Source organism: Cuculus canorus, chromosome 1, assembly GCF_017976375.1.
Source record: "Cuculus canorus isolate bCucCan1 chromosome 1, bCucCan1.pri, whole genome shotgun sequence".
Lineage (NCBI taxonomy): Eukaryota > Metazoa > Chordata > Aves > Cuculiformes > Cuculidae > Cuculus > Cuculus canorus.
Genome location: NC_071401.1, coordinates 16,645,393 through 16,672,361, shown reverse-complemented (window position 1 = coordinate 16,672,361; position 26,969 = coordinate 16,645,393). Strand labels below are relative to the sequence as shown.

Genomic DNA, 26,969 nt, shown 5'->3' with positions numbered 1-26,969 from the left:
TTGAGCCAGTGTTTTCAATGAAAACTGCATGCAGTCATGGGAAAGAGGATCTTCCAGATGGTAATTCACCCTCTCCAAAGAGAAATGTTCAACACAAATGTTAAGAGGTACCCTCTGGAGATGCCATGGACTGCAGGGAGTTGGTTGAGACCACACAACAACCTTTTCTATGCATAAAGGGAAGCAGGGGGTGAATCCCTCCATAAGGTGTTTAAATGGGAGGAATACTCACCTACCTTAGGGCATCTTTCATTTGCTGTCTCCATGCTTCATGGGCCACCTTGGAAGAGAAAAAGAGTCAGAATCCGATTTGCTCTTCACTACCTTGGCTTTATACCTTGTAGCAGTCACAACAGCTAAATTACACAGCCCATGTGTTTTTTTCTGCTGTCTTCCTCAAGTATTTAGACACTCATCTTTACGTATACCCAGCACATTGCACAGAGCAGGCAACTCCTCTCTACAGGACACTTAGCAACATGTGTAAGGGCTGGCAGAGCCTGACTAATTTGAAACTTTTATTTGTACTCAGCACAGAAATATTGGTGTTCAGTGGCACCCTGCTTCAGCAGGGCATTTATTTACAGACCCATAATTAAGTGGAGGGGCTCGCTTATATGGTTGACATTAGGGTCCTGCTTAAGCGATGTGCTAAATCCCAAGTGAAGAACCTGGGATCCTACAAAGTGAAGGGGCAAGATGAACTTCAGAGAGAACCTGATAGCATGGTGAAAAGTTGTAGACATGAAAAAAGGCTGGAAGGCAGGGCAAGGTCCCTAATAGCTTTGTTGGCAAAAGCAGTCTTTTGGCTGGTAAGTGGTTAAGCTTCGAGGGTTGCTTTTGGGGAGAAGCAGTTGGAGGAAAGAGCTGCAGTTGCCACTCCTCTTCCCAGCAGACATATCCCTCCTATCAAAAAGCCCGTGGGGAAGATGAAAGGTGGGATTAAAGTGGCATTTGAAGCATGAACTGCATCCAGATGCACCACTGGGGCTCCCCTCACACCTGTTTAAAACCTGGCAGAGACCTGCATTCCCTGTCCCAGGGCACTTCATGCAACTGAGTTGCTGCCAGATAGGATTTCTACAAAGTTAAGCATTTCATTTGTTGTTTGGAGTTTTCTGTGTTTATATTTTTAATTTGTAGTTTGTCCTCCCTTCTCCACCCTTGTTTTTTTATGGGAACAGAGGACATTTTCTGCCTCCTCATAACTCTCTTTCTCTTGCTGCAGTACTACTGCCATCCTTGGAGCTAGGGCACCATCCTTGAAAATTGTATAGATAAAGTCTTGGTGAACAGAGATCAATGCTACTGAATACCGAGTATTACCACGAAGCTGCAATCCCAGCCCTGGACTCATGTGCTGGGTGCTGTACAACCAAACCCTGCCCCTTCCCGTCTCATGTTTGTGGGTGAAGAGGAGGAAAAAAAGACGGGACGAAGGGGGAGGAAAGTGCTATGAGATGTTTTCAGTCCTGGGTTTGTCTCAGCAGTCTGCCCGCTGTTGTTGTAGGCACGGTGCCAGAGGCAAGCTTCAAAGAGGATTTGGGAGGGGAGAGAGAAGATAAGGAGGTGGGTTTTGCCAGCCTGGGGAAGAGGGAGAAACTGATAGGAAAGGTGATAGGAAATTCAATTTTGATTCAGTGCGTGATGTGATTACAGGAGAGAGGGAGAAGAAAACGACAGTTTTCAGCCATTACAGGACTTCCCTGTAACACAAATATACCCTCTAAACCAGTAAAAATGTAGAGAAAGTAGAAAGGAGCTATTTGTTTTATTTTCTTTGGCTTATTTTTGAGTTCTGTAGTCCAGATCCCCAGCTGTTGTAAATCTGCACCGTGCCCTTCGCTGCCACAGAGGTGTGCACCACCAAGCATCCAGTGTGGTGCGTGGATGGTCAGCATCTCATAAAGCTGCTCTTACTTCTGGGGAAACTTATTTTGAGCTCTTGCATCTGAGCTGAAGGGAGTTGCTTGGGTGTAAAGTCGGGGTGCAGACAGATCTTTGCAGTATGAGGGCTGCTGTGGAGAGGCACTCTTTCTGTTCAATGCATGTGAGCCCACAAGTCTTATTTTTGCATCCTGCTTTTTGCAAACGCTATCCAGTCCTTAGAGCAGGGAGTTTGGAATTCTTGGTGCTTGTTTTGCATCTCAGTAGCCAGGGGAAGGGAGGCAGCCATTGGTTTCAATGGGACATGTCTAAAGGCCAGTGTGTGTAGGTACTCTAATGTTTTACCTGTCTCCTTTTGCACCACGTTCAGCTTTCTCTGGGGCACTTGGGTCTGGCCAAGCAGGTTGCTGAAGCAACTTGTTTGGGTAGAGCTGGAAAACAGATTAGCAGTAGAGGGAGCTGTGGCCAGATGTGCACACCACAAAGGTCAGCAGATGTTGAGATGTCTGGGCACAGAGCAGCTCTTGAGGAACTTCTGCTTCTCTCTGGATTGGCAACTCCTGTGCCCAGGAACCAAGACTCAGGTTGGACTCTCCCTCTGGGTACAGTATCACCCTCAACCCAAGAGTGGTTGTAAAGAAGCCAGATGCAACTGGTGGGTTTTTTGTATGGCTTGGAGGATTGGTCCATGGCAGCAAGTGGTGCCATTAGGAATCCCATTAGTTTTAGGTGGAGCTTGGTCACTTTGGGAAGTCCCTGCCTGTCCCTGGAGCCATCTCTAGCTGAGCAGTATTCCCAGCTACAAGATCAGCATTGCTGCACAGTTTCCATGGTTAAATCATAGCCCTTCAGGAGGAGTAAAACATGGCTTAACCATGCATTTTGGTGAATCCAGGATATACCCCATCTCACTGACCTCGAGTGGCACTGCAGCTTTGCTGCAGCCAGCAGAAAGCAGGGAAGAAAATGGAAAAATTTTGTGCTTCCTGGCAGCTCTTGCTTCTCTCGTTCGACCGGGTGGGGGGAGCTGAGACACTGAAGCATGGGCGCCTGTGAGGAGACCGTCTGCCTGGAAAGGGGGCTGCTAGATGAGCTGCTGCGAAAGGACTGCAGGACGGGGATGGCAGGAGGGGGGCAGGCTAGGGGAGAGGAAAAAGGGGGGACAATGACTTTGAAGTTTGCTCTTCGCTCCATAGGCAGCTCAGGAAAACTTGACAAAGCTCCACGGCCTTCCTCGGCGCTCAGTGAGCCAATTCACTGCTGGCATCAACTTCAGTCAAGCTTGGGCTGGAAGTCAATGGCCTTGTGCCCACTACTGCCAGTACTGGATTTGGCACTGTATCTGAAAGCCGCTCTTATTTTAAGTTTTTACTTCAGGGTTGGGTTTTTCCCCCACTCCTCTCCCTTTTCCTCCTCTTTTTTTTTTTTTTTTTTTATTACTATATAAATCCCTCTTCTCTGTTTGGAAAGGCTTTGCAGAACCCCTGGAAGCATTTACCAAGGGATGTGGTGGCTTTCCCAGTGCTTGTGGTCCCCAGACTGCAACTGTTGAAGGGTAGGGGCATAGGCTGCCTCTGCTTAACAGGAGCTTAGACAAAGCATTTGTAATAGTCTTGTGAGCCTTTTCCAGTTGAAAACCTGAGAAAATGAGGCTCCTGCAGGTTAAAAACCTTCGATGAGATTGAATGCAAAAAAAAATCCTAATTGCTGCCTCTATCAAAGTTTACAGCACGCTTCACTCTCCAGAGAAGTGTCATTCTGTTTAAAGCATTTTGTTCCACTGAAATCCCTACAAGATAACAGGGTTTATAAGTAGGCATAGAAAAGAAACTGCCTTCACAGAAAGCAAAATGGACAATCGAGCAGAAGTTCATGATTTCACCAACAGCCCCTCTGTGAGACCTTCTTGGGTCACATCACACAAGAGAGGACGGGGACAAGCCCTCAAGAGAGAGCCCACATCAGGAAAAGAGATCTTTCCACCATATAAGGGTGTTTTAAAGGGTACCAGTGCTGCACTCTCAATTCAAGGAATTTTTCTCCTTTTGGCTTGACCGGGAGCAGTGTCCCAAGCACAGTGTACCTTGCAAACTAAACTGTATGGCTCTTTTTTGTGTCTGCTCAGATTTGAAGATACTTCTCCCAAGGTACTGCTCCTATGAATAGTCTTCTCATGGAGCCCAGATCTGCAGGAATGGGCCCACACCTCTCAAAGGACCTAACACTGTAGAGCATTCATGTTTTCAAATGAATTTATTAACTGCTTGGGATAATTAAAAGAGTAAACAAGTCATGATCCATCCATGCATCATATTTCCTCTGTAATTATGTTTATGGTTTTCTGTCAGTATCTATAAGTTCAGTTGAAAGCCCTGCTATGCTGCATGTAATGCAGGAGATGTTTGATTCTGGGTCTGTTTATTTAAAGGGTTTGGTCAAGCATTTATATTTTTAATTAAAAAACCCCAACCATTCCTCATATGTCCTCAGCTTTCTGGAGAATGAATGAAGGATGGAGGAGGAGAGTTAAGGGAGGAGAGCACAGTGTTACCAAGAGAAAATGGGGGAATGCACTATTTATGGTATGGCAGCAGGTAAAATCCTCACATGCTTCTTCTTGGATGGAGGGTGTGAGTCTAAAGAAAGAAGTTTATCTGGGATATGTTTCTGCCAGATGGAGGACTAAAGGTTGTTCTTCCCCACAGGCTGCTTTATTCAGACTGGCTGTTTCTTTTCCTAGTGCTGGTGGTCAACAAAGACTGTGTGGATATGGGGTAAAGACCCACCACCGAATCCCACCATGGGCAAGACTCTTCTGGGGGAAGGGGATTTCCTTTCCACTGCCCCAGGAATGGACTTGGCTCCCCAACAGTTCTCTTTGCAGGCAGTAGGCATTCCTCCACGGTGCTTCCAGAATTTGGGGAGTAGGGAGGAGTGGTGCCTTTCCATGGGGAGTGTATAAAGCAACTAGAGATGGAGGGGATATTTCTGAATGTACAACAGAGACTGAGCAAATCTGGGCTGCCAAGGCATGGACTAAATGGCCTAATAGCCTTCTTACATTGCCAATCTGTGATTTATAAATACATTTTTTGGTCTCAGCAAGTGACTCCAGTAACTGTGAGTTTTCTTTTCCATCTCCATTAACCTTTACTTTTTCCTCCTGACACTTGGACGTGTTCCCAACTATAGATTCTCACAAGCAAAGTTATGAAGTTCAGGTCTGGGAGATGTTCAGTAAACACCTTCCTGTGTCTTGCATTTTTATTCTTAGTGGGCTCCCTGGAGCTCAGCTTATTCAATCAGCCATTGCTGCTGTTTGCTGAGTTCTCCCCGGTGGGGTTGTGGCCCTTCCTCTCTTGACCGTCTAGCAGATATTTTTCCTCTTACATGGGGCATCTGTCATTCTTGTTGCATTGTAAATCTGCTTCTTTAATGGTGATTATTTCAGGCCATCTGTAATAACATGATCTTGTTGTAGCACATTCTTTTTCTTCACAATGGGGATGAATTTCAGTCTGAATTCAGCTCTCATCGCAACTTGTAGGTGGTTATTTCTGCTGTTCCCAACCTGCCTGTAATGGTGAGATGCAGGTACCTCAATGTAGGCTTCCAGGTCCTTAAAAGATGCCAAAGACCTCTCTCTGTAGGATTAGAAAATGTGTTACAGGACCTAGGAGATATATGCATCCTTCTGGATGGCCAGGTGAAATATCGAAAGGCGTCTAAGTGTCACTTGGCAACTCTGATTAGAAAACTGAGGTGTTGCTCCATTGTACGGCATCTCTCAGAGACCTGGAACATTCCTCAATTGCCTGAAGCTTGGGCAGTGAAGATCTCACTTCATCTGCCTCACCCTGCCCGCTAATTTTGCTGCTGGAACATAGAGTGCTGGAGTATTTACCAGTTTTAGTCTATCAGTGATGAGCTGCTTTGGCCTCTTGCCTGATTTACATTTCAAGCCGTTCCTAAGAGATGCTGATAGTCTTTCTGGGATAAATTTTTGCAGGTTTCTGGTGCCAGTTGCTAGCGCTTGGACTCCTCTCACCCAGCTCTGTGATTATATAGTCCAGATGTCTGTGTTCAAGCTTAGTACCTGAGTTCCTTCTATAGCCTGAGCAGAAAATGAGCACTTCCAAGGCATCGTCCTCAGAAAGTTTGAGGATAACAGTAAGCTGGGCAGAACTGTTGATCTGCTTGAGGGTAAGGAGGCTCTACAGAGGGATCTCGACCAGCTGGATCAATGGGCTGTGACCAACGGTATGAGGTTCAACAAGGCCAAGTGCCAGGTCCTGCACTTTGGCCACAACAACCCCATGCAGTGCTACAGGCTTGGGGAAGAGTGACTAGAAATCTGCCTGGCAGAGAAGGAGCTGGGGGTGTTGGTTGACAGCTGACTGAACATGAGCTAACAGTGTGCCCAGGGGCCAAAGAAGGCCAATGGCATCCTGGCCTTTAACAGAAATGATGTGGCCAGCAGGACCAAGGAAGTCATCCTTCACCTGTTCTCAGCATTGGTGAGGCTGCACCTCAAATACTGTGTTCAGTTTTGGGCCCTGCACTTCAAGAAAGACATTGAGGGGCTCGAGCACAAACAGAAAAGGGCAATGAAGCTGGTGAAAGGGCAGTACAACAAGTCTTGTGAGGAGTGTCTGAGGAAACTGGGGTCGTTTAGCCTGGAGAAAAGGAGGCTGAGAGGAGACCTTATTACCCTCTACAACTACCTGAAAGGAGGTTTTAGTGAGGTGGGTCTTAGTTTCTTCCTCCAAGTAGCAAGTGATAGGATGAGAGGAAATGGTGTTGCACCACGGGAGATTTAGATTAGATAGTAGGAAGAATTTCTTCACTGAAAGGGTTATCAGGCATTGGAACCTGCTGTCCAGGGAAATGTTTGAGTCACCATTCCTGGAGGTATTTAAAAGATAGGTAGACAAGGTGCTTAGAGATATGGTTTAGTAGTTTGCATGTACGATTAGACTTGATGATCTTAAAGGTCTTTTCCAACAAAGGTTCTGTAATTCAATGAGTCATCTCATATTACTGTAGATCTTAAAAGCACATCAGGCTAGTTACTGCATAGACATGGCTTTTTTTTCCCATGGGCTGAAGAAGGATCCTGAAGGATGACCGTGAGGTCCACAGTGTAGAGGTTTGCAGTCGGGTGACATTTGTACTGTCCTAAGGCTCATGCCTCTACCTTCAAGGACATAATATATCTGAGACACATGAACACCCACAGGTTTTGTCTCCACCAGCTCAGGTCCATTAATGGTTCATGTCTAAGGCAGGATGAGTTGCATTCTGGAGGTGCCCCGCTCCAGACAGGGACTGTTGCATGAGCAGCAGCAACTAAAGAGACAAATTTCTTACAGTTAAGTACTCCACTTTTTCCTTTCCCTTGAAATTCACTGTCCAGAACTTCTATTTGCTGTATATTAATGGACCATATTAAATATATGTATGATGTATATATTTACATAGCTAGGAGAGTGCTAGTTTCCCTTCCAAGTTTGCCCCCGATTATATAGTGCCAGAAATGCCAAACTCCATCCACCTGGGAATTTGTCAGTGCAGACCTACTCAGCCCTAGCAAGGATCGTAGCTTTTCCCAGCTGGAAGAGTGGTTGAGGTTAGAAGTTAATGTGCAGCCTAGAGAGAGCTCCAACACAGACAGCAGCTGGTTCAAGCCAACCTTGAGGGAGCTGGTAGAACATAGAAGTGTTTTCCTGAAAACCAGAGATCAGAGCTAATACCCCATGCTTGGTTAGGGCTCAATTTTAGCACCATTTCCAACTCATTTAACTTCTGAAGGACATGGATGTTACAGTAATAAAGTGAAATGCACCCATAAATGTGTCTGCTAATAATCCAAAATAACCAAGATGGCTTAGGATGAAACTGAAAGGCAACACATTTAACAAGGAGAGAAGGAAATATGTGTTAAGGCAGTTGTGTTGCCAGGATCAGATGCCAGTTACTGATGCAGCCAGCTAGAAAGCTGTTTTATGGGAATCAATAACATTTATGACTGCCCTAAGCAGGTCATAAAGATTCAAAAGAGTTACACACCATGTTTCTGCTGATCGTTGTGGGTGCTTGGGAAAGAAGGGCACAGCCTCGTATGATGCATGGCATCATTTTATTTGTTCTTTTTCTATCTGGAAACATTGGCAATTGCACATTAAAAGAATCAATAGGGTCTTTGGGGTGTTGTTTGTTTCTTCCATGGTAACATACATGCCGGTGCTGGTGGATCCCTTCTCAGTTTCGACCGTTCTACTCTCTTTGCACAGTGTCATTATGCTTCTGCACTACATTTTTGTAGACCAGAGGAACAGACTTAATTACATGCAATGGTGATAGAATTGATGGAAGCCTTTGGTGTTAACTTTAAGGGATAGAATCTGTTTTGCAAACTTAGTGTCTTTTCCCCAGGCCTTGGAGGCAATTTGCTCCATAATTAATTACATGACATTTAGCATAATCCTTAGAGAGTGTGTGAGACAGACGCTGAATGCAAAACACTGATAACACGAACTTCACTTTTTTCACTGTATACCACAGTCCTGGAAGATTCAGCTTTCTGTTATCATGGAACTGATGGGTCATTTTTCACTCTGTTGGGGGGGGTCTGTCCTCTTCATTCTTCAGCAAAAAACCTTCCCATAAGGATTTACACACTCAGTCAACTTGGCGTATGCCTCAGGAGCTGTGTCCAGGCTCCCCTACATAATGAAGGGAATTGCACAGCTCTAGAGGATTTTTCTTCTCATCTACCTTAAATACCTTCTTTACATGAGATAAGTCACTCTTTTTACTTGCCCATCTTTCTCAACAGCTTAAACTAAGCACCTATTTATAGGTAGCTAGAATTAAGTCAGAAGAACACAGGCCAAAGCATTCATTGAACTGGAGGTAGTGGAGAAATTAATATTGATTAACTTTTTTTGCAGATTTTAAAGGCCTTTTTTGCATATGCTTGTCTCCTTAGTGCTCTATCCAAGACTCCTTCGGCTTTGGCCCTGAATCAAACACAGCACTGCAAGCAGCTTGAAGGCTTGGTGGTTTCCCAGGTGCAGTTGTGCCGCAGCAACCTGGAGCTAATGCAGACCATCATCCAGGCAGCACGGGAAGTGATAAAGACCTGCCGTAAAACTTTCTCAGATATGCGGTGGAACTGCTCTTCCATTGAGCTGGCTCCTAACTACCTGCTGGACTTAGAGAGAGGTAAACAGCACTGCTGGCTCAGCCAGGGACTTGAGTGAGTAGAGTCAGACAGTGTGTGTGTATGCGTGCTGGGGCTGGGAAGGGTCTTGATACCGGGGGTACACGGAGGGAATATATAGCCTAATTGTCCTGTTCTCTGAGACTATGTGCATCATTATGGTGCCAGTCATGCCCAGAAGCTCTGGAGTCCAATATCTGATATCCCACAGCTCTTAGAAAGCATTCCACCAATCTGGTGGGAAAATCTTGTTAGGAGTGTATTTGTTCACAGACATGAAGCTGCTCTTCAGGGCATGCAGACTTGTCAGGTAGCACACACCGTGTGTGTGGCTGCACAATCACCTTTCATGGATCAGAGCATCCTTGAATGCTCATGCTGCAACTCTATGGCCTCCCACCAACTCCCTGTGTATGTCAGTTCCATGACCTGCTGGGAAGCAGCATCCAGCACAGGGGCAAAAGGTGGCAGCAGAGTCCATGACCGGACTTTCTCACATGCTCCAAGAGCAGATCACATCATGATGGACAAGTTGCCAAAGTCCATGTGCCTCCTCACCCTGCTGGGATGTTGTCTTGTGTGGATGAACTCACTCTGGAGATGTGCTCCATGCTGGATTCCATGGGAGGTCTCAGCTGCAGTGAGTTGGCGTGTTTGCTGGTCTGGGGCACAGATTGTATGGATCTCTTTTTTGGGGAACATTAAGCTGTACCGGGAAGCTGAGCTGGATTTCTTGTCTCTTCTAGGCACAAGGGAGTCAGCATTTGTGTATGCTCTTTCTGCTGCTGCCATCAGCCACACCATTGCCAGAGCCTGCACCACCGGGGACCTCCCTGGCTGTTCCTGTGGTCCCATCCCAGGTGAGACACCTGGACCTGGGTATCGATGGGGAGGATGTGCAGACAACCTCAACTATGGTCTTATCATGGGGTCCAAATTTTCAGATGCTCCCATGAAGATGAAAAAATCAGGATCACAAGCCAATAAACTGATGCATCTGCACAACAGTGAAGTAGGGAGACAGGTAACAAATCCACAAGAGTTATTGTAATTGTACCATCATCTGTAGGGGTTGGTTGCTCCGTGAGGTTAAGTGTCTCTATCAGCTAGCAAAAGGAGTAGGTTTCTCCCAGATTGTTCTGAACTCCTTTGGCCTGCTGAAGTTTTTGGCTATATAAATGCAGACTGGGACTCAGGAGGTCCTGAGTGCTATTATCAGCCCTATATAACTATGGGTGGGATAGTCTCATTGTTACCCTTTTCACAGCCAAGGATGGCTCTGCCTTGCTTACCCCAGGAAGTGTGGGGGGAATGAGTCACATTGTGCTTTTCCAAGGGTGTTGCACAGGTGAAGTGCTGTGTGAGTGTGGAGGATTATCATCTGCCAGATGCATCCAGCCTCCCAGCCATCCCTGCAGCCAGGAGGGCTGATTTTTCCTTTTCAAACTGCTTCGCTAATGATTATTCTCATATCTGGCAGAATTTGCTTTTAACAGCTTGCATCCAGTGGAGGGATAATGCTTACCATGTGCAGTGCTTGGTGTGCGCTAAAGGTGAAAATCCTTATTGCAGCCCTCCATGCAGATAGAGAAATAGGTGAGGCACTGTAAAGCCCACCCCTCCACTCAACTCTGGGGCTACAGCAGTTCCCTAGGCTGGTCCTACCACACAACTTGGTCCTTACAGAGCTGCCAGTTCTTAGGCACTGGAGAAGATAAAATTTGGAGCACGTTTTGCTCATGGGCAGCTTACTGTGTAGCTACAAGCTGAAACCACCTTTGCAGAGCACCCCATGCTGAACTTGCCTCCACTGGATGTTTTTCTCTACCATTCTCACTATATCTGGGTTTTTTTTGTCTTGAGTTTTTGTTTTAATTGCAACGGGCAAATTTTTGTTTGGGGCAATGTTGCCATGGTGGTTGCATTCGCCCCTTTCTGGCAGCATTCCCTGCCATGCCCCACAGAAATTAGACTAGTACAGAACAAAATTAAAAGGCTCTTTTGGCCAGCAGAAAGACAGGATGAGGGTGCCCTGAATTCATCAGAGCCTTGACATCTCTGTTACCCAAAGTCCAAAGCTGCTGGAGACTGAAATGGATAATAATTATCTATTTATGGGTTGTTTTGATTTTTGCCTACTTAGGAATTTAGAAGATGGAAAGGTAGCCATGTGTAGATATCTGATCAAAATTCAAAATACTCTCCTGTCTGCTGTCTGTAAGGGTGCCTTGCTGAAAGTAGACCTGGGCTGATAGTGATCAGCAAGGAGCTGTGGGATCTCATTCCCTTTGCACAGTAGCTACTCTAAAGTGACTGTGCAGTAATCAGGGAAGCAGTCATTTTATATAGCAGCCCCTGCTAAGAAACTTCCTTCTTTAGTTATGTCATTGGATGTTTGGAGGTAAGAGAAGGGCATTTCCTAACACCTGCATTCCTTTTTGCAGGTCTTGAAAGCCTCTCTTGAAATGAAATGTAAGTGCCATGGAGTTTCTGGGTCATGCTCTATCAAGACCTGTTGGAAAGGCCTTCAAGAGCTGCAAGACATTGCATTGGACCTCAAAAACAAGTATTTATCAGCCACCAAAGTTGTTCACCGGCCCATGGGTACACGCAAATACCTCGTGCCAAAGGATATTGATATCAGGCCGGTTAAAGAGACAGAGCTGATTTACCTGCAGAGCTCACCTGATTTCTGCATGAAGAATGAGAAAGTGGGGTCGCATGGAACCCAGGACAGGTGAGGTCTTCTGCTGCAGGTGCTAACTGCACTTTTGAGTCGCGGAGAGGAAAGAGGAGGAGGGGAACACGTACAAATAAGAGGCAAATATTTGGGAAGGTAGCACATGCATGCAGGTGAAGGTCATCTCTAACATCCAGTGTTGTCTACTGATGCCTAAGCCTATTAATGATGGCTGCAGACAAAGCAAGACTACAGACACCTTTTGCATTATACAGGCAGGCACAAGACACTTTTTCTGAAATCTCCTAAACAGCTCATCTCTGCAGGAACTTGTAATGATCAAGCAGCTGTTTTTTACTGTGTTGAATCTCTCTAAGTAGTTTCTTGCAGTCATTGCTTATGTGATGAGTTGTTACTCTAATTTAAGGCTCCTCTGAGTAGGCAAGTGTTAACCCAATTAGGACCGGTATTCTCAAGCAGCCTTAAAAAAGTGCTGTAAACTACAAAGGTGAAATTTTAGGATTTTTATTCCACTGCATTTTAAAAATCCAGGCACCACTCTGTTTTGCAATGAAAACATTGTGGAGGTTATTTGAAAATTTGTTTTACAGGAATTGCATGAAAACAACAGGTTGTGTCAAAACCAAACTGAATTCATTACAGATTTGCCAAGTAAAACATTTTCCACACGCTGAAATCCTATTGTGAGGGAGGCATGACTTCTCCATCTAATTTCATTATACAGCAGATTATGCCTTTTTATCCCAGCTAGGGATGAAAAATATATCAAGGTCTTGAACGTCTTCTTTTCCCTTCTGAGGACAGGAAAATGTGTATTGCAGGCATCCGTTTATCTCAAGCTGAGTGAGGGCAGTGATTGTGAGCTTGCTAGGTGAGAGTCCATGGGAAGTGAGATCGAGTGAGGATTTAGAGGACCGAGATATTAAGGCAGGAGGGAATGACTTTCAAAAGGAAACTGTCAAGAAATACTTCTTATTCTTGGATGTACAAGACTGTGATGGCCATGGGAGGGGAGGAGGGCAAGATGGTGCTGTGTTGAGCTGCAGGTATTTCTCAGGCCAATTTTTAAGGTCCTATGTATTTACTCTCCTTTTAATCACAATCCATCTGCCAGCTCTTGAGAAGGTGCCTGGTGTCTCAAAATTGGCACGTGTAACACAAGCCATAGCAGCCCTTCTTCTGCATTAAATTAGCAGTGGAAATAAGTGTAAAACAAACAGCATGTGTTTGCAGACGGGTCCTTTCTTCCCAGGGGGAGCAGGGAAAATGAGAGGATCTTCCCTAACCTCCTCCTCCCATGGGTGCCTTTTTACTTTCTCAATTTTTCTCTTATGGAAAGACATCTAAATGTATTTTAAACGAGGTGGCTTTCTTCCAGCTGGCTGTGGCGCTGCAGAGATAGCAGCTCGTGACAGGGATGAGGCAGGAGGAACACAAAAAGGGTGCTGAGAGAGGGCAGGGAAAAATATGATTTGAGCTTATTCCGCAAACATGTAAAAACACTCTCATGGAAGTAGCCCAAGCAGGCTTTTATTTCATAAGTCAAGTCCTGGAGGCATCTTAACATTTTATCCTTATGCACATCAAAATTTTCTAGAGGGAGATCCTGCTGTTTCCTACTAGGCTAATTTTTAAAGTCTTTTATGGCAAATACAATCAAACAGAGATTTTTAGTGGTGGTCCATCAGTTAATTTTCTATTTTCTCTTCTTGCACCACCTGCCTATTCCCTCCTTGGACTTTTTCTGGCCATGAATATGGGTGCAGGGATCAGCCCGCAAGATGTTACAGCGCAGACCGTTCTCACCACACTCCAGAACTTGATCTGGGCAGCTTTAGCACCTTTCCAGCCCTACTTTCTGCCTCCAGAAGGGTGCAGAGGGGAAGAGACCTCATTAACAACCCTTTTCCCTGTTACTGGGAAAATCCAGTTTGTCGTTTTTTTGTTATAAAAAACAAGTAGGTTTGCATCACATGGAGAAAAAGTCCTTTCTCTCATCCTGCTCTCCCAGGTCCGGTGCTCGCTCAGAGCATGCTGGAAGCAGATAGAGGATGATGGCTGAATTGCAACACCTTGGGTGCATTGGGTTTCAGTATATTCTGTAGGGAACAACCCTGCACCAGCAGGTGGGCAGAAGGGATAATATAACAGGTCTCTTCCCTCTCTCTAATTATCCCTTGCATTATGTGGACTTACTGTGCATTTTTCAGGCAGGAAAGGGAGTAGAGTTACTTTGTAGTAGAACCACATGAAAATCCACTCCGCCAATGGGCACTCAGTTCCTCAAATGCCTTTCGGAGCTCTTTGCTGAAAGGATTTCAAAACCTTATTTTGAACAAACCTGAAATGTGTCTAAGAAACTTTGGCCTTTCCTAATTTCACGTTGAAATTGGAAATGGTTTGGAAATCTGCATGCCTCTGAGCACTTGGTGCGTATCCAGATTTCAAAGCCAGGGAACTGAACCCAAACCTGAGACTTGAAGCCTCTTTGAAATGCTCAAAATCTGATTAAGGAGCTGAGTTTTGCAACCCTTGCTGAAGGTTTCTGCAAACTGGTTTGCGGCAACTGCAGTCTATCAGCTTCAGCCAAGCTTCATGTACTTATATGCCAGAATCACACTTCAATGGCCAATAAAAGTGGTCTGGGGAAAAATCTAAACAAGCTGATCTGTGAAGCTGTGAATGGATTGTACAACTTTCAATACAACAAATTAACCACTGGGAAAAAAATGTGTATGTTCCTGTTTCAGAGCTTTCTTGGACATAAGCTTCCTGTAACTCACGTTTTAAAAAGCTAGTTCATTTTCTTCTGCGTGAAAAAATTGTTATCACCTTGAGTAAATGATAAATAATAGCAGATATAAAATTGATGTCTTTTTTTGTGAGAAAAAAAAAGGAAAAAGTATTAACCTTCTTTATCAGTAGGGTGCAAGGTATCATATTTCAAAGGCTGTTTAAGGTCCCTTAAGGAATTCAAGGAAAGGGAAATTCTGCTATGCGTGCAAAAGCCTCCAGCTTCTGAAGCCTTACAGAGATAACCGAGCTGTTTATTACTGCTTTCCCAGAGCAGTCTTGGAGCCAAGCAAATGCTGCTCCCTCCCTGCTGAACATGGGAAGGAGCTTTCTTATGCTGGAGAAATCAGGCTGCAACATTGCACTGTAGCTAAGCTGAGTTGATCAACCACCTCTCCTTAACTGACTCACTTTGGCAACAAATGAGGCCATTCTTTAGTGGTTGCTCCTTACTCACAAATTAGTTCTCTTTTTTTTTCAACAAAAAATGTTAAGTCTTAAGTATCTTCTAAGTTTTCTTAGGCTGGTATGTTTTCTTGGATAAGAACATGCATGAACTTAGCTGAGCATGCATTTGCTGCTTGGTGGTGACTGCCATGACTTAGTGACTGGTGGTTACCTCTTTGGCATCTTGGTGGTCCAAACAGCTGAGTTGGTAAACGAAAGGAGGCACAAAGAAAGGAGGCAATGGTTTTCTAGTGACAGCCCTTTGCTTTGATACCACCTGTTTCCTGTCACCTGAAAATATACTTTGCCTTGTGTGACTATGTGAGCAAAGAAGTTTCTTAGCAGAATCACTTGTATGTAGAAGGGGAAGAGTGCTAGTTCTGGCTAGACAACAGCACTTGGGGTTGTTTTTTGTAACAGCCTCTTTTAAATCCTGTCATTCATGAGGGCACAAAAACCAATATGATCAACTTGGCTTTTGATTTGGTTATAATAGAATCATAGAATAGTTTGGGTTGGAAGGGAATTTAAAGATCATCTAGTTCCAGCCCCCCTGCCATGGGCAGGGACATCCCACTAAATCAGGCTGCCCAAGGCCCCCGTTTTCATTTTCAGTCACCTCCTCCCCTTTTTCAAGAACATGTACCAAGACCTCTACTAAATCTGGGATCACTTCTGAGGGGAAGTTATGCCAGTTTGCTCCCTTGTGTCTTCTACTGATTATTTTAAATATTACTTCTCCAAGTCTGATTGTATCAGTGTCGTCTCTGGCCTTCAAACTGCAAAATATCTTAAGTAACCGGACAAAGCATTAGCAAACAATCAAGCTGCTGTTTTGGACGCTGGTTCTTACTGGAAGGCTGCACAGTTTTGGTAGATACTTCCTTCAAGAGCTTTGGATAAATATTGTCTGGTGCTAGGCTCATAGTATCATAGTACCATAGCGTAGTTAGGGTTGGAGGGGACTTTAAAGATTACCTAGTTCCAAATCCCCTGCCATGGGCAGGGACATCCCACTAGATCGGGCTGCCCAAGACCCCATCCAACCTGGCCTTGAACACCTCCAGGGATGGGACAGCCACAGCTTCCCTGGGCAACCTGTGCCAGTGTCTCACCATTCTCATAGTGAAGAAATTCTTCCTTGTGTCCAGTCTAAATCTGCCCCTCTCCAGTTTATACCCATTCCCCCTGGTCCCATCCCCACAAGCCTTCATGAATAGCCCCCTCCAGCTTTCCTGTAGGCCCCCTTCAGGTACTGGAAGGTCACTATTAGGTCTCCTCAGCTCCTTCTCTTCTCCAGGCTGAACAAGCCCAACTCTCTTAGCCTGTGTTCACAGGGAAGGTGCTCCAGCCCTCTGATCATCTTTGTAGCCCTCCTCTGGACCCGTTCCAACAGCTCTATATCCTTCTTACGTTGAGGATTCTAGAACTGGACACAGTATTCCAGAATAGGTCTCATAAGACAGGAACAGAGGGGCAGAATCACTTCCCTCGACCTGCTGGCCACCTTCTTCTGATGCAGCCCAGGATACGGTGTCTGATAATATGTCTGATGATTTAGTAATTTTCTGACCATTATCAGATTTTTTCATGGGATCCAATCAATAACAAGGAGCAAATAATTCTTCTGTGAGTGCCCCAGAAGCTTAAACTGAAGGAAAGTCAGGAAACTGAAGGAAAGTGAGGAAACTGAAGGAAAATCCGGAAAATAGCAGCTTTCTGTTCCTACTGCCTGCAGTGAAGGAACTTTGTTAGGGCAGTGTGCCCATAGCTGGTGCTCATTTCAGCAGTTGGGCCAGCCTTGCTTTCTTGGGCTTTTTCTTAGTTCATTCCTGGGGAAGTTTGAATCCTTCCCATTTTGAGACACCTGGATTAGACCATAAAGTTTATAGAACAGATTTGTGAATAATGAATTTATTAGTGGAAAAGAATAACTTCACACAGTAACATTGAATTAGATACTGAATTCAGGTTATAAGAAAAAGCAGACAACTTTTCCAAATGTACTTAGTCGCTCTGCATTAAAGCAGTGTTGGAGTTAGGTAAAATCAGTGTTTGGAACGACTTTCTGTGGAGCCTGATCTTTTTAGGAGCGAGGCTGAACTGAGACTACCTGGACTGTTACCGGAGATGTTTATCTGCTCTGGTCCTAAAAACAGTAGCGCTAAACAACCTTTCCAGGGCTTTACTGTCCTCAGAGTAATATTTTTCTTGATCTAAATTTACCTTGTTTCTGTTTTTTGTGGGGTTTTTTTTTTTTTTGCATTTATTGTCCTCTTTTTTTCTACATATAAAGAAGTTTTCTTATCTCTCTTTTTTTTTTGCAATGACCTTTTATAGATGGGAAGATAGCTCTTCTTACAAACTTATCTAAATCAATTCCTTCAACCTTTTGTATTTTCTGAACTGCTCCTCTGACTCTTCTGGGAACATTCCCACACTTATTTGGATCTTTCTCAAAGTGTGTTGCTTACTTTGCATTTTAATCCACTCTTGCAAAATGCTCTCAGCTCCTCTCGCTCCAGCGTTATCCACAAATTTTTGAGCTCACTCTCTACTCATTAATGAAAATACAGGCTGGTTCCTGGATGTCCCTTGACATCTCCTTGTTGACATGTACGATTGATAACTCTCCTTTGTACAGTTGTTCAGTATCAGTCTCAGCCTCTAGTTGTTCCTTGTGGATGAGAAAGCAATTTAAAAGTAGTTAAGATCCTACCCACAAAATCTTATATGAAGTTATGCACTTTGATATGTATTTTAGGCAATGTCCATTGTGTTAAAACTCTCCTGGGTTTTTTGTATTATTTTTTCTCTTTCTTTTATATACTGCTGTACTTTACATTACTGGAGCAAGGGGCACCAAAGAAATGAATAGGAATTTGATTTAAAAGAGAAAAAATAAATTACTTCTTTGCACAGCAGTACTGCATTCTGGGACTTCTGACTCCTAGAGTTCATGGAGGCAGATGGTTTCCCTGAGGTCAGAAAGGGATGAGACAAACCCATGGCCAAGATGCCCACAAGAGGATACTGAGATGTCTAGGTGGGAACACACCTTCTATCACCCCTAATGCAACAGCCCAGATGCTGGTAGTGTATGTGGAAAAAGACTACATAAAGTGACCAGGTTTACATTTTCCTCCCTGAACAGCGTCTCCCACAGCCACTGGGAGATGTAGTGAACTAGGCAGGCAGTTGCTGTGACCCAGAATGACTTTTTTGATGTACTATTTAATAGGATTGATGGAGTGAAGTCCCAGTGAACATCTGGCCCATCGCTGTCATCATATATCATTATCGTGGGTGACAGTACAGTGGTGGGCTTGGTCTGGCTCTCAGACGCCATTTGAGCAACTGAAAAAAAATGTCTTTATATCTGCTGATGAGACAGAAGTGAACTAGATCCTCAGTAAAATTAAGCGTGGCATCTCCCCATAGCTTATAAAATTAAAATCCCGCAGGTGGTAACTGTGAGGTGGCTTAGCCTCTCGGTCTGGGAGAAGGCTCTTAGAAGTGCTGAGATGTCCTTTACCATCCCTGCCGAAGAGCCCCCCCCTCATGGTGAAGCTGTTTGGACTCAGGCAGCAATGGACTGTAATGCTTCTGCAAATGAGGACTGGAAATGAGAGATTTAAGGCAAGAAGATTGAATGGGATTCATCCAGTCAGCAAGGCTGACCTCCGCCCTTCTTGCATAAAGAATAAAAAAGCACGGTGACAATGTGAGAGCCTGTTCCTGAGCCAGGACCTTGGCTGGGATTATGGCCGAAGCATCATTTTTCACCAGTCTTCCAAGTGCTTCTAGAGGTTACGGTGTTGTCTTAAGATGCAATCGCTTGCCTTTGTATTTTCTCTCCAAGGCTCGGGAGGAGGGCATTTTTCTGAGTTGCTGGACCAGGCCCAAAACAAATGAGACTGAACTTAACCCATCAGCAGGAAGCCTGGTGAGATCACAGCCGTGGGCTCTGAAAGCAGATGCTCAAGGACAGCTTCTGTGGGTAAACTGTGGTCTTTGGGGTCCTTTGTCTTCCCTCACTTGCTCTTTGTATTTATAGGTATAGTGGAGAAACTACCTGTATTTTTCTTTAAACAAGCTGAAACAAAGATAATTCATCCAGACCTGTGCCTTAAAACAGAAAATAAAATCCCTAGCTAGTAGCATTGTCAGGAAAGTCTTCTAGAAAACTGTTAAGGTTCAGGATGGGGTCATAAGCTTTGTTTTTGCTGTTCAACTCATTCATCCAGAATATTCCTTTCTTTTACCCAAAACTGAAGGAAGGTTGGGGATTTTTTAATAAGATTTTAGTTTCTTCTTTTCTTTATTTCAGGCTGGGTGGGATGGGGACAATCATGGAAAAGTATAGTTAATAGTATATGAACTTTTTTTGTAACCCACAGGAGTGGGTGCAAGGAAAGGGAGATTCTCACATCTCAAAACAGCAGATAGAGTTTTGCTCTCTATTTGAATGTGATAAATTTAACTGCTGATTGCCGTGTACATTTTGTGGATGAATATCCTCAGTGGTGAACCAGAGTCAGAGTGGAGCCCTATTCCTTTTCTTGGCCATTTTAATGAGGTGTCAGCATGAGGTGGCACAGATGCACTGTGCGTCCATCACCATGCTTCTGCAAACTACCCATCCTCCCTGGGTGAACCTCTGTGCAACAACCTTCCCATCCACAGGTACAGCTGAATAAGATTGTCAAATATCCTCCCCTCTTCTAATGTCAACACGCCTGTATTGGAACCTTTGCTCTGAATATTTAATGCATGTACTAATACATTTATGAGGAGTCATTTGGAGGTTTCCTGGAGGAGGGGCCTCAGCTCGCAGGGGCAGTAACAAGGCTTTTGGTTCAGCATTAGGCAAATACACTCAGTATGCTTTCAGACTTCAGCTTTGGTAGAGACTTTCAAAGGTTTGTAAATATTTACACATAATCCCGAATGATGGGGAAGCAGAGGGGGGGGGGCTTTAAACACTGAACCTGGAGAGGAATGCAAGTCAGAAATAACAAACAGGAGGCCCGCCTGAGTCAGAAAAAAATAAGGGAAGAACAAGAACAAAATCTCAGCACCTCATTAATCCCGTAACTTCTCCTAAGGCATTACCTCATGAGGAATTCCTATAAATCTCATGGATTTGTTTTCATCTATTAATGGAGTGCTTAGCTTGAGAGTCCAACTCATGCTCCTTTCCCTGCCCCAAACCAGCCTTAGAGTGTTTCTCTTCAAAACAGCTATCCAGAATAAAATTTAGGAGAGATGTCAGCTATTCTCCCCACTCTTCATACTGCCTGTCTTACAGTGGTTTCAAGACTACATCAGGTTCATAGACCCATGGTGTTGGGTGCATCATGAGATCTGAGCACTAGAGTCCAGCCAAGCTTTCGACCAAACATGAACACTTCCACATGGGGTATCTTTACAGCCCCTGGAGAAACAGCATCTCTAGGACATAGTTCATCTCATCCAAAAGTTGATGCCTGTTGTGCTGTCACGTCCAGTGACTCAACTTGGGGTATTTTAGGAGGGTGAAATAGTGGTTTTTGAGAATGACTATGGATCCATGATCAGTGGATCAGTGTAAGAGATTCTACAGTTCATGGGTTACTTCTGAAAACCTCAAGTCAGCCACTTGCAAGTGGACAAAATGAGGGAACCCCACACAATGGTCGACTTATCCCAACAAGTCTGGTTTTCATTAAAAGCTGAAGGAAAACAGGCAGTGAAAGTCCGTGTGATATTTGGCAACTTGTCATCCTACGCTGTGCTCCTGCTGTGCTGCCTGCTCCTGGGTCAGGACTCGGGGTGTTATAGGGCTCCTTGTGCCGTGCTGGGAGACACTTGGAGGGGAAAGTGCAGAGTCTAGCCCTGCTGGTATCGATTGTGTATTTCCCTGATAGGGTCAGAGCTCGATTGTGGCTATAACAGCCTGCTCAGGAACTTTCCCAGCCCGAGATCATTGGCACGGAGCCTGTGCAAATACTCTGTGGCTGCAGGGTTCTGCTGCCATCCTTTTCAGGTTAGGTAGTGTTGGAATAACACCAGTGTTTGTTCTATAGGGTATCATCTTCTCCTAAGTCCTTTCAGGCAGCTTTGGAGCTTACCTGAGAATATGGATTGCTAGGGACTAAGAGGTTTTTGCTTGGTGGAGATATCGTGATACCTTCTGCCTGTTACAGGAGGTAGGTTCTGCCTATGCTGACTGATGACAGCCTGAATGCCACTGAGCCTGAACTGGGAGTCAGAACAAGAATTCAATGTCATTTTCGGTGTCAGAACAGCTGATGCAAGTGCAATCCTGGGCATCAGAGCAGGTCGTGTCAGTGCAGCCCTGGGACTCTTCCTGTCTCTGTTGCAGGTGTAGAGGGCTGCTTGGGTGCTCACCCGTGCACTTGCTGAGGCTGAGATGCAACTGTGCTGGATTCACCCAGCAACTTGCAGGGCTGTCAGACCCCAGCATCACAGCACGACACTGGCTTGCAAAGCACAGCAGGGATTTGCACTGGCTCACTGCATTTTCTGTCTTCCAGGCAATGCAACAAGACCTCTAATGGGAGTGACAGCTGTGACTTGATGTGTTGCGGCAGAGGCTACAACCCATACATGGACAAAGTGGTGGAACGATGTCACTGCAAGTACCACTGGTGCTGTTACGTGACCTGTAAAAAGTGCGAGAGAACTGTCGAGAGATATGTTTGCAAGTGAAACCCCTCCTCTCTCTGCCCGGGAGCTGAGACGCCAGCGGCACCCCAGCACTATTCAGAGAAGAGAAAACATTTCCCTGACTAGACGTCATTTATCTTGTAAAGATGCAGACTTGAAGAAAGATGGTAGGAGGAAAAAAAGCAATCACACAAGTAGAAATAAGACCCTTAAAAAAAAAATACCAACAACCCACAAACGTTTCCCCCAACCAATAAATGCTCTCTGAGAAGACAAAATCTCATTTGGGATGGTATCTTTTTCCATAAGATTTCCTGTGATTGCTGATGACACCCGGACATCAAGTGCCTTAGTATTTTGAGAAACAAAAGTAGAAGCTTTCCCTGGGGAAGAAAACCAACTGTTGTTTGAAAATAACTAAGGCTCACATCTGCCTGTCTTCTAGCACAGGTACTGAGTCTGTATTAGGACCATTCCAGAAGGGAAAATGATGCAACTTTCTGGCAATAACTGCCCTTTTTTGCCAAACACTTAATTTTTTAGCATGGAAGCATCAACTCCGGATGATAACAGTGGAAAGATTTCAGGACAATCCCCTGAAATGAACAACTCATTATAACCTTTCTTTTATACAGCTCTGCAACTTTGAAGCTGGAAAAACTGTCCGTAATTTTTCTGCGCTAGATGAGGTTTCACATTCAGCTGTGCAAGAACCACCATGAGATCCCGGAGATGGTGAAAGCAGGGGACCCTGAGAAGGACTGTATGAGATCCATGGGATCATAGTGGAGCCATTAGAATAAAATAACAAAGTAAAGTCAAAATCCAGTGGTAAAATAAAAAAAAAAAAACAGTTCCTGCTCTCTTTCTCTCTTGCCCTTTGAGTGTGATGCCCTTAGTCACTGTTGTTCTGCCACGTTGGGCCATCAAGTCATTAGAGAAATATGGCACTGCCTCTTTCCCCCCCCTGCAAAACTATTGGCCCAGCCCTAAGAGACTGCAGAACAGACCAGGTCAGGTGCCAGCTGTAGGGAGTGCAGCCATGCAGGGCAATAGCTGTTCCCGGCAGAAGGGGCTGGGAACGCATCAGTCCTTCATGCAGCCCTGCCCTGACGCAGCAGAGAACCACTATCTGTGGCTGTACATATTTTCTTTTGTATGCGGACATACAGAAATATTTATAAGATATATCTCATGCTTTCGCCTACTCTACTTCCTGCATAAATATATCTACGTATTATAAACAAGCATTAACAATAGTATGAAATAAATGCTGAAGTTACTGGTGCAACAGCAAAATGTTATGTATTATTTTTCACTCTCCTACTTGGAAAGCAACCCTGCTTTCCCTCCCAAGGACAGGAGAAAAGCATGGCTTGAGGCACTCACTGGTGTGGGATAGAGAAGTTCCTTTATTCCCTGTCTCCCCAGCCTCTTCATTTAGAGCAGAATTAGCCAAGATGCAGTCAAGACAACAAAACAGAGCACTTGGAGAAAGGAAGAGTCACTGTTCTTGTTTTTCTTTTAATATCAGCAATCAATTTAATCAGTAAAAATTGCAGTGCCTCCAAGGACCTTAATAGAAAATGTGACTAATATCAATCATGAGTAGTTTGCTCCTGGCTCTTGCTGTTGCAGGAGTTGCTGTGAAGCAGAGATTTTACCATAGATTAGGCTCCCTTTCTTTCTCTTTTGTTTTGCAATGGGCATCCAGCACTGTGACACTGTTAGGAAAGGTGATACTGGAGGAGGATACCTGCTCTAGGAGCAGAAGGCAGCAGAGCCTATGAGGTCCTTCAGATTGTTTTTGGGAACCTTGTTCCCTGACCAAAGTGCTGTAAGCAGACAGAAAATCGCTCCTACACAAATTGTGGAGGACAGTGGCACTTTCTTAGGGGGAAATATATTCATAATATCGCAGTCTTCCTCCACATCTTTTTTTTTTTACCCACCCAGACACTTTCTGGGAGGCAACTGGCTCTGACATGTCTCTCAGCACCCCAGGGGAGCTAGAGGAGAAACTGTTATAGGCCATAGGGAAAAATTAGAGAAATTTTGTACTCCTAAACTATTTTGTTTTGCTTTAACAGGTTTGGCCTCCTTGCCTGCTTCCCTCCCCCAGCCACGAGTAAGCAAAAAGAGGCCTTTGGTAGTTTGTCAGTGGTTTGTGTTATTGTCACCCCATAAAAGCTTGTGGACTAAAACATCTCTGCAGTGCAGTGTGATGAGAGGTGGGTGTCTTCAGGCTGACATGCAGACAGGCTGATGGCACAAATCCCACTGCTCTCCAAAGCCAAAATTTTGCTTTGTTTGATAAGTAAAGAAATGGTCTACTTTCATTCGTTTAAAGAACTCTATTTTTATTTATAGTTTCTGATGAAGCCAACAAGCCAGGGATGTTCTGACCAAAGGAAAATTTGAGCATTTCAATGCTATTCTGTAATGACTTTTTTTCTTGCTCCCTTGCTGATGTCCTGAGTCTTTCTGCTTGGCAAAAAAATAGTGATATGGAAGAAACGCTCTATATGTACATTGTTTTCAGCTGCATTTCACTTCTCCAGTGCAGACTCATATTCCTCAGCTGCTTTTCCCATGTCAGAAGAAATCATAGCTTTGCAGAGCATGAAGAGATGGGAATAAGCCTACCAGACATCTGCAGGTTCCTTAGGTGGGAAATGACCCCTCAGCAGAACTTTAGCCATGGTGAACTTTTTTAGCCATGAGAACTTTTCTCATGGTAAGAGTCTGCCATGGTGGTACCCAATGTGTCTGCCTCTGCCCACAGCTGTCTGTCTGTTACTGAAGATGCTGAACTGAAATGTCTGCAATGTCTGGAGGTTTGCATTTTGGGGCATCTAGGCTCAAAATCTCTGCTGGCTTCTAGATAATCCATCATGAGCTTCAACTGAATTTTTCTTCTCTGAGCTAAGAGTGTACACTGCCCCAGCCCATATCCTAGCCTGTTGGTCTGTGAATTAACACTATTACATCAGTTTTGATATAACTCCTGCATTTCAAATTCCTTCTCCAGAGTGGATGTGTTAGCACCCTGCAGCCTTTCTTGTTACACAATCCCGTTTCAACCAGAAAATTAGGGTCATCTCTCTCCTGATGATCTGGCATTTTCTAATTTTTCAGAAAATGACTTTCTATGAGAGGGAGGCAGTGCTTTCTATTTTCTTTTCCTTTTAATACAAATGAAGAAGAAAAAGAGAGTCTCTAACATGGGACTGTACTGGTGGAACAGCTCATGGTTCATCTTGCACCTTGCAGCCTAGCTCTGATGCTTTTCTCCTGGCATCCGCAGCAAAGCACAGAAAGGCCAGAAGAAAGAACTGCCCTTACACTCAATTGCAATGCTCAGTGCAAGCGGAGTCCAAAATGTAGCTGTCAAGTGATTTTCTGTGCATGTGTGGCCTGAAAGATATTTGGGACAACATTTGTCACAAACCAGTTTTACAAAGAAAATATATCTCTAATGGTAGGGCAAGACCTTCATGTACCAGTTTCCTTTGCTCCCCCAGCCCCTCAGTGACCAGCTTTGCTCTGAAACACTGAGATCTTTCATCTTCTGAATGAAATGACTTTAATTATTGTGAATGTCTCTGTGGGGTGATGCTACAGTTCCTTCTTTCATAATGTGCCCTGCCAGATATTAACAGCTGGTATAATTTGGCCCAGTTCCATGGCCTACTACACAGTTCTGTTGATTTACACTAGTTAGGAAAATATGGCTGTTTAAGTCCCATAAATATTATTATTTTAAAATATTACACCATTACCCCTGAGGGAAAATGGCGAGCTATCTTGAAAAGTATTATGTCGGTGGCTTTGTAGCATTTATTAATTTGAAAAAATATCTGTGATTTAATAAAACAGTTTGGACTTAATGCTATTTCCAAATCTGAGGATTTAGACCTTGTGTGTATCCAGCTGGCTTTGTATTTTTTGATTAATTGTCCCCCATCCTCCACCCCTTCCAGTTTTATATCATTTAGGTTGCTCCCCGGGGTAGGCAAATGACATTCATTATAGAAATCTCCCATCAGTTGTTTAGTTTAGTTTGCAAAACAGAAAACATCTTAATCATGCTAAAGCAGGTAGACCGTGAGTGTTTCGTATGCAGCTACAAAAACCCTTGCTGAGAGAAAGGAGAGCAGGGAAAGGAAGCAAAACTCTGAATACAATTATCACTTTCCTTTGTCAGGAAAGACACTATAGACACTGTAAACTGTGTCACTGTAGACAACTATCACTGCAGACAACCATTAGGATCCTGCAAGCAAGCTGGGCTTACAATGCCCAGCTCTGCACTATCCAGTTGGGGAAGATGCAGTGAGGAGACTCTGTAGATACTGTGGGATGTGGGGAATGAGGAAAATTCAGCCCTGAGATCATTTGTCCTTAGTACCCTCACACCACCACAAAGGTTTGGCCCTCACAGCATCAGGCAGAGCTTTGTGAGACACCGTTGCTGTGCTCCCAAGAGTCAATTGGAGCCAGCACAGGCATGACTTTGTCCTCTACACATGGGAGATAGAGCAGAAACAAGATTTGGGAGAGGGAAAGAACAGGAAACTTAAAATCCACCTGAGATTAATGACTTTAACATGTACAACATGTTTTGTTTTGTTTTGTTTTCCCCTCAGGGCCCATTTCATCAGTCAGACAGAGTTTGATTAAATATCTCAGCAGAACCATGGTTTATTCATCTAGGGCAAAAGTTACTGCCTGATCAGGGAAGCAGCGTTATCTTTGTTTTCTAATTATAAGAGCAACAATAATAATAAAAATAATAACATGGTATGCATTGTGGATGGTTTTTATTTGCTTTTTGTTAAGAGTAAGTGGACTGTATTTTATCTGTATTGCAAAGATGCAATTAATTATTTTAAAGATCCTTTCTGACTTGCGTGGAGTTTTTGTCCCTTCTAAGTGGAATTTTTCAAGGTATTCACAAGAACCACATGGTGTCAAAATTTCTCTTAAGCAAATAACAAGGCAGAAGAGGTTATCATGAATTTCATGAATCCAGGAACTGGGATGTGAAGGGAAGTGCTGCAAAGGCTGAAGAGCTTATGCAAAAGCCTTCAGATCCATAACACTATGCTGTCGCCCTTGTGCTACCATCTATGCAGGGACAAACTTCATACCTAAAAATTGTCATGGGTTGAGTTGCTTTGAGAGTCTGCCCACTCGTACAACACAGCAACAACTCAAATAGGGACAACTCGCATGCTTAAA

At 44.2% G+C, this 26,969-nt stretch overlaps 1 protein-coding gene across 2 annotated transcripts in view; it reads left to right on the top strand.

Moving 5' to 3' along the window:
• The window catches only part of WNT11 (Wnt family member 11), a 31,472-nt gene extending 4,961 nt beyond the window's left edge, over positions 1-26,511 (top strand). The window contains exons 3-7 of one of the 2 annotated variants that reach the window (XM_054056388.1): positions 8,879-9,114; positions 9,859-9,972; positions 10,057-10,136; positions 11,557-11,849; positions 21,593-26,511. In XM_054056388.1, the coding sequence (XP_053912363.1) occupies positions 8,879-9,114; positions 9,859-9,972; positions 10,057-10,136; positions 11,557-11,849; positions 21,593-21,767 (898 nt within the window). In that variant the 3' untranslated portion in view covers positions 21,768-26,511. Of the gene's footprint in view, positions 1-8,878; positions 9,115-9,858; positions 10,137-11,556; positions 11,850-21,592 lie in introns of both variants that reach the window. The other variant, XM_054056387.1, reaches the window with a different exon arrangement.
• Positions 26,512-26,969: the final 458 nt, after the last annotated feature.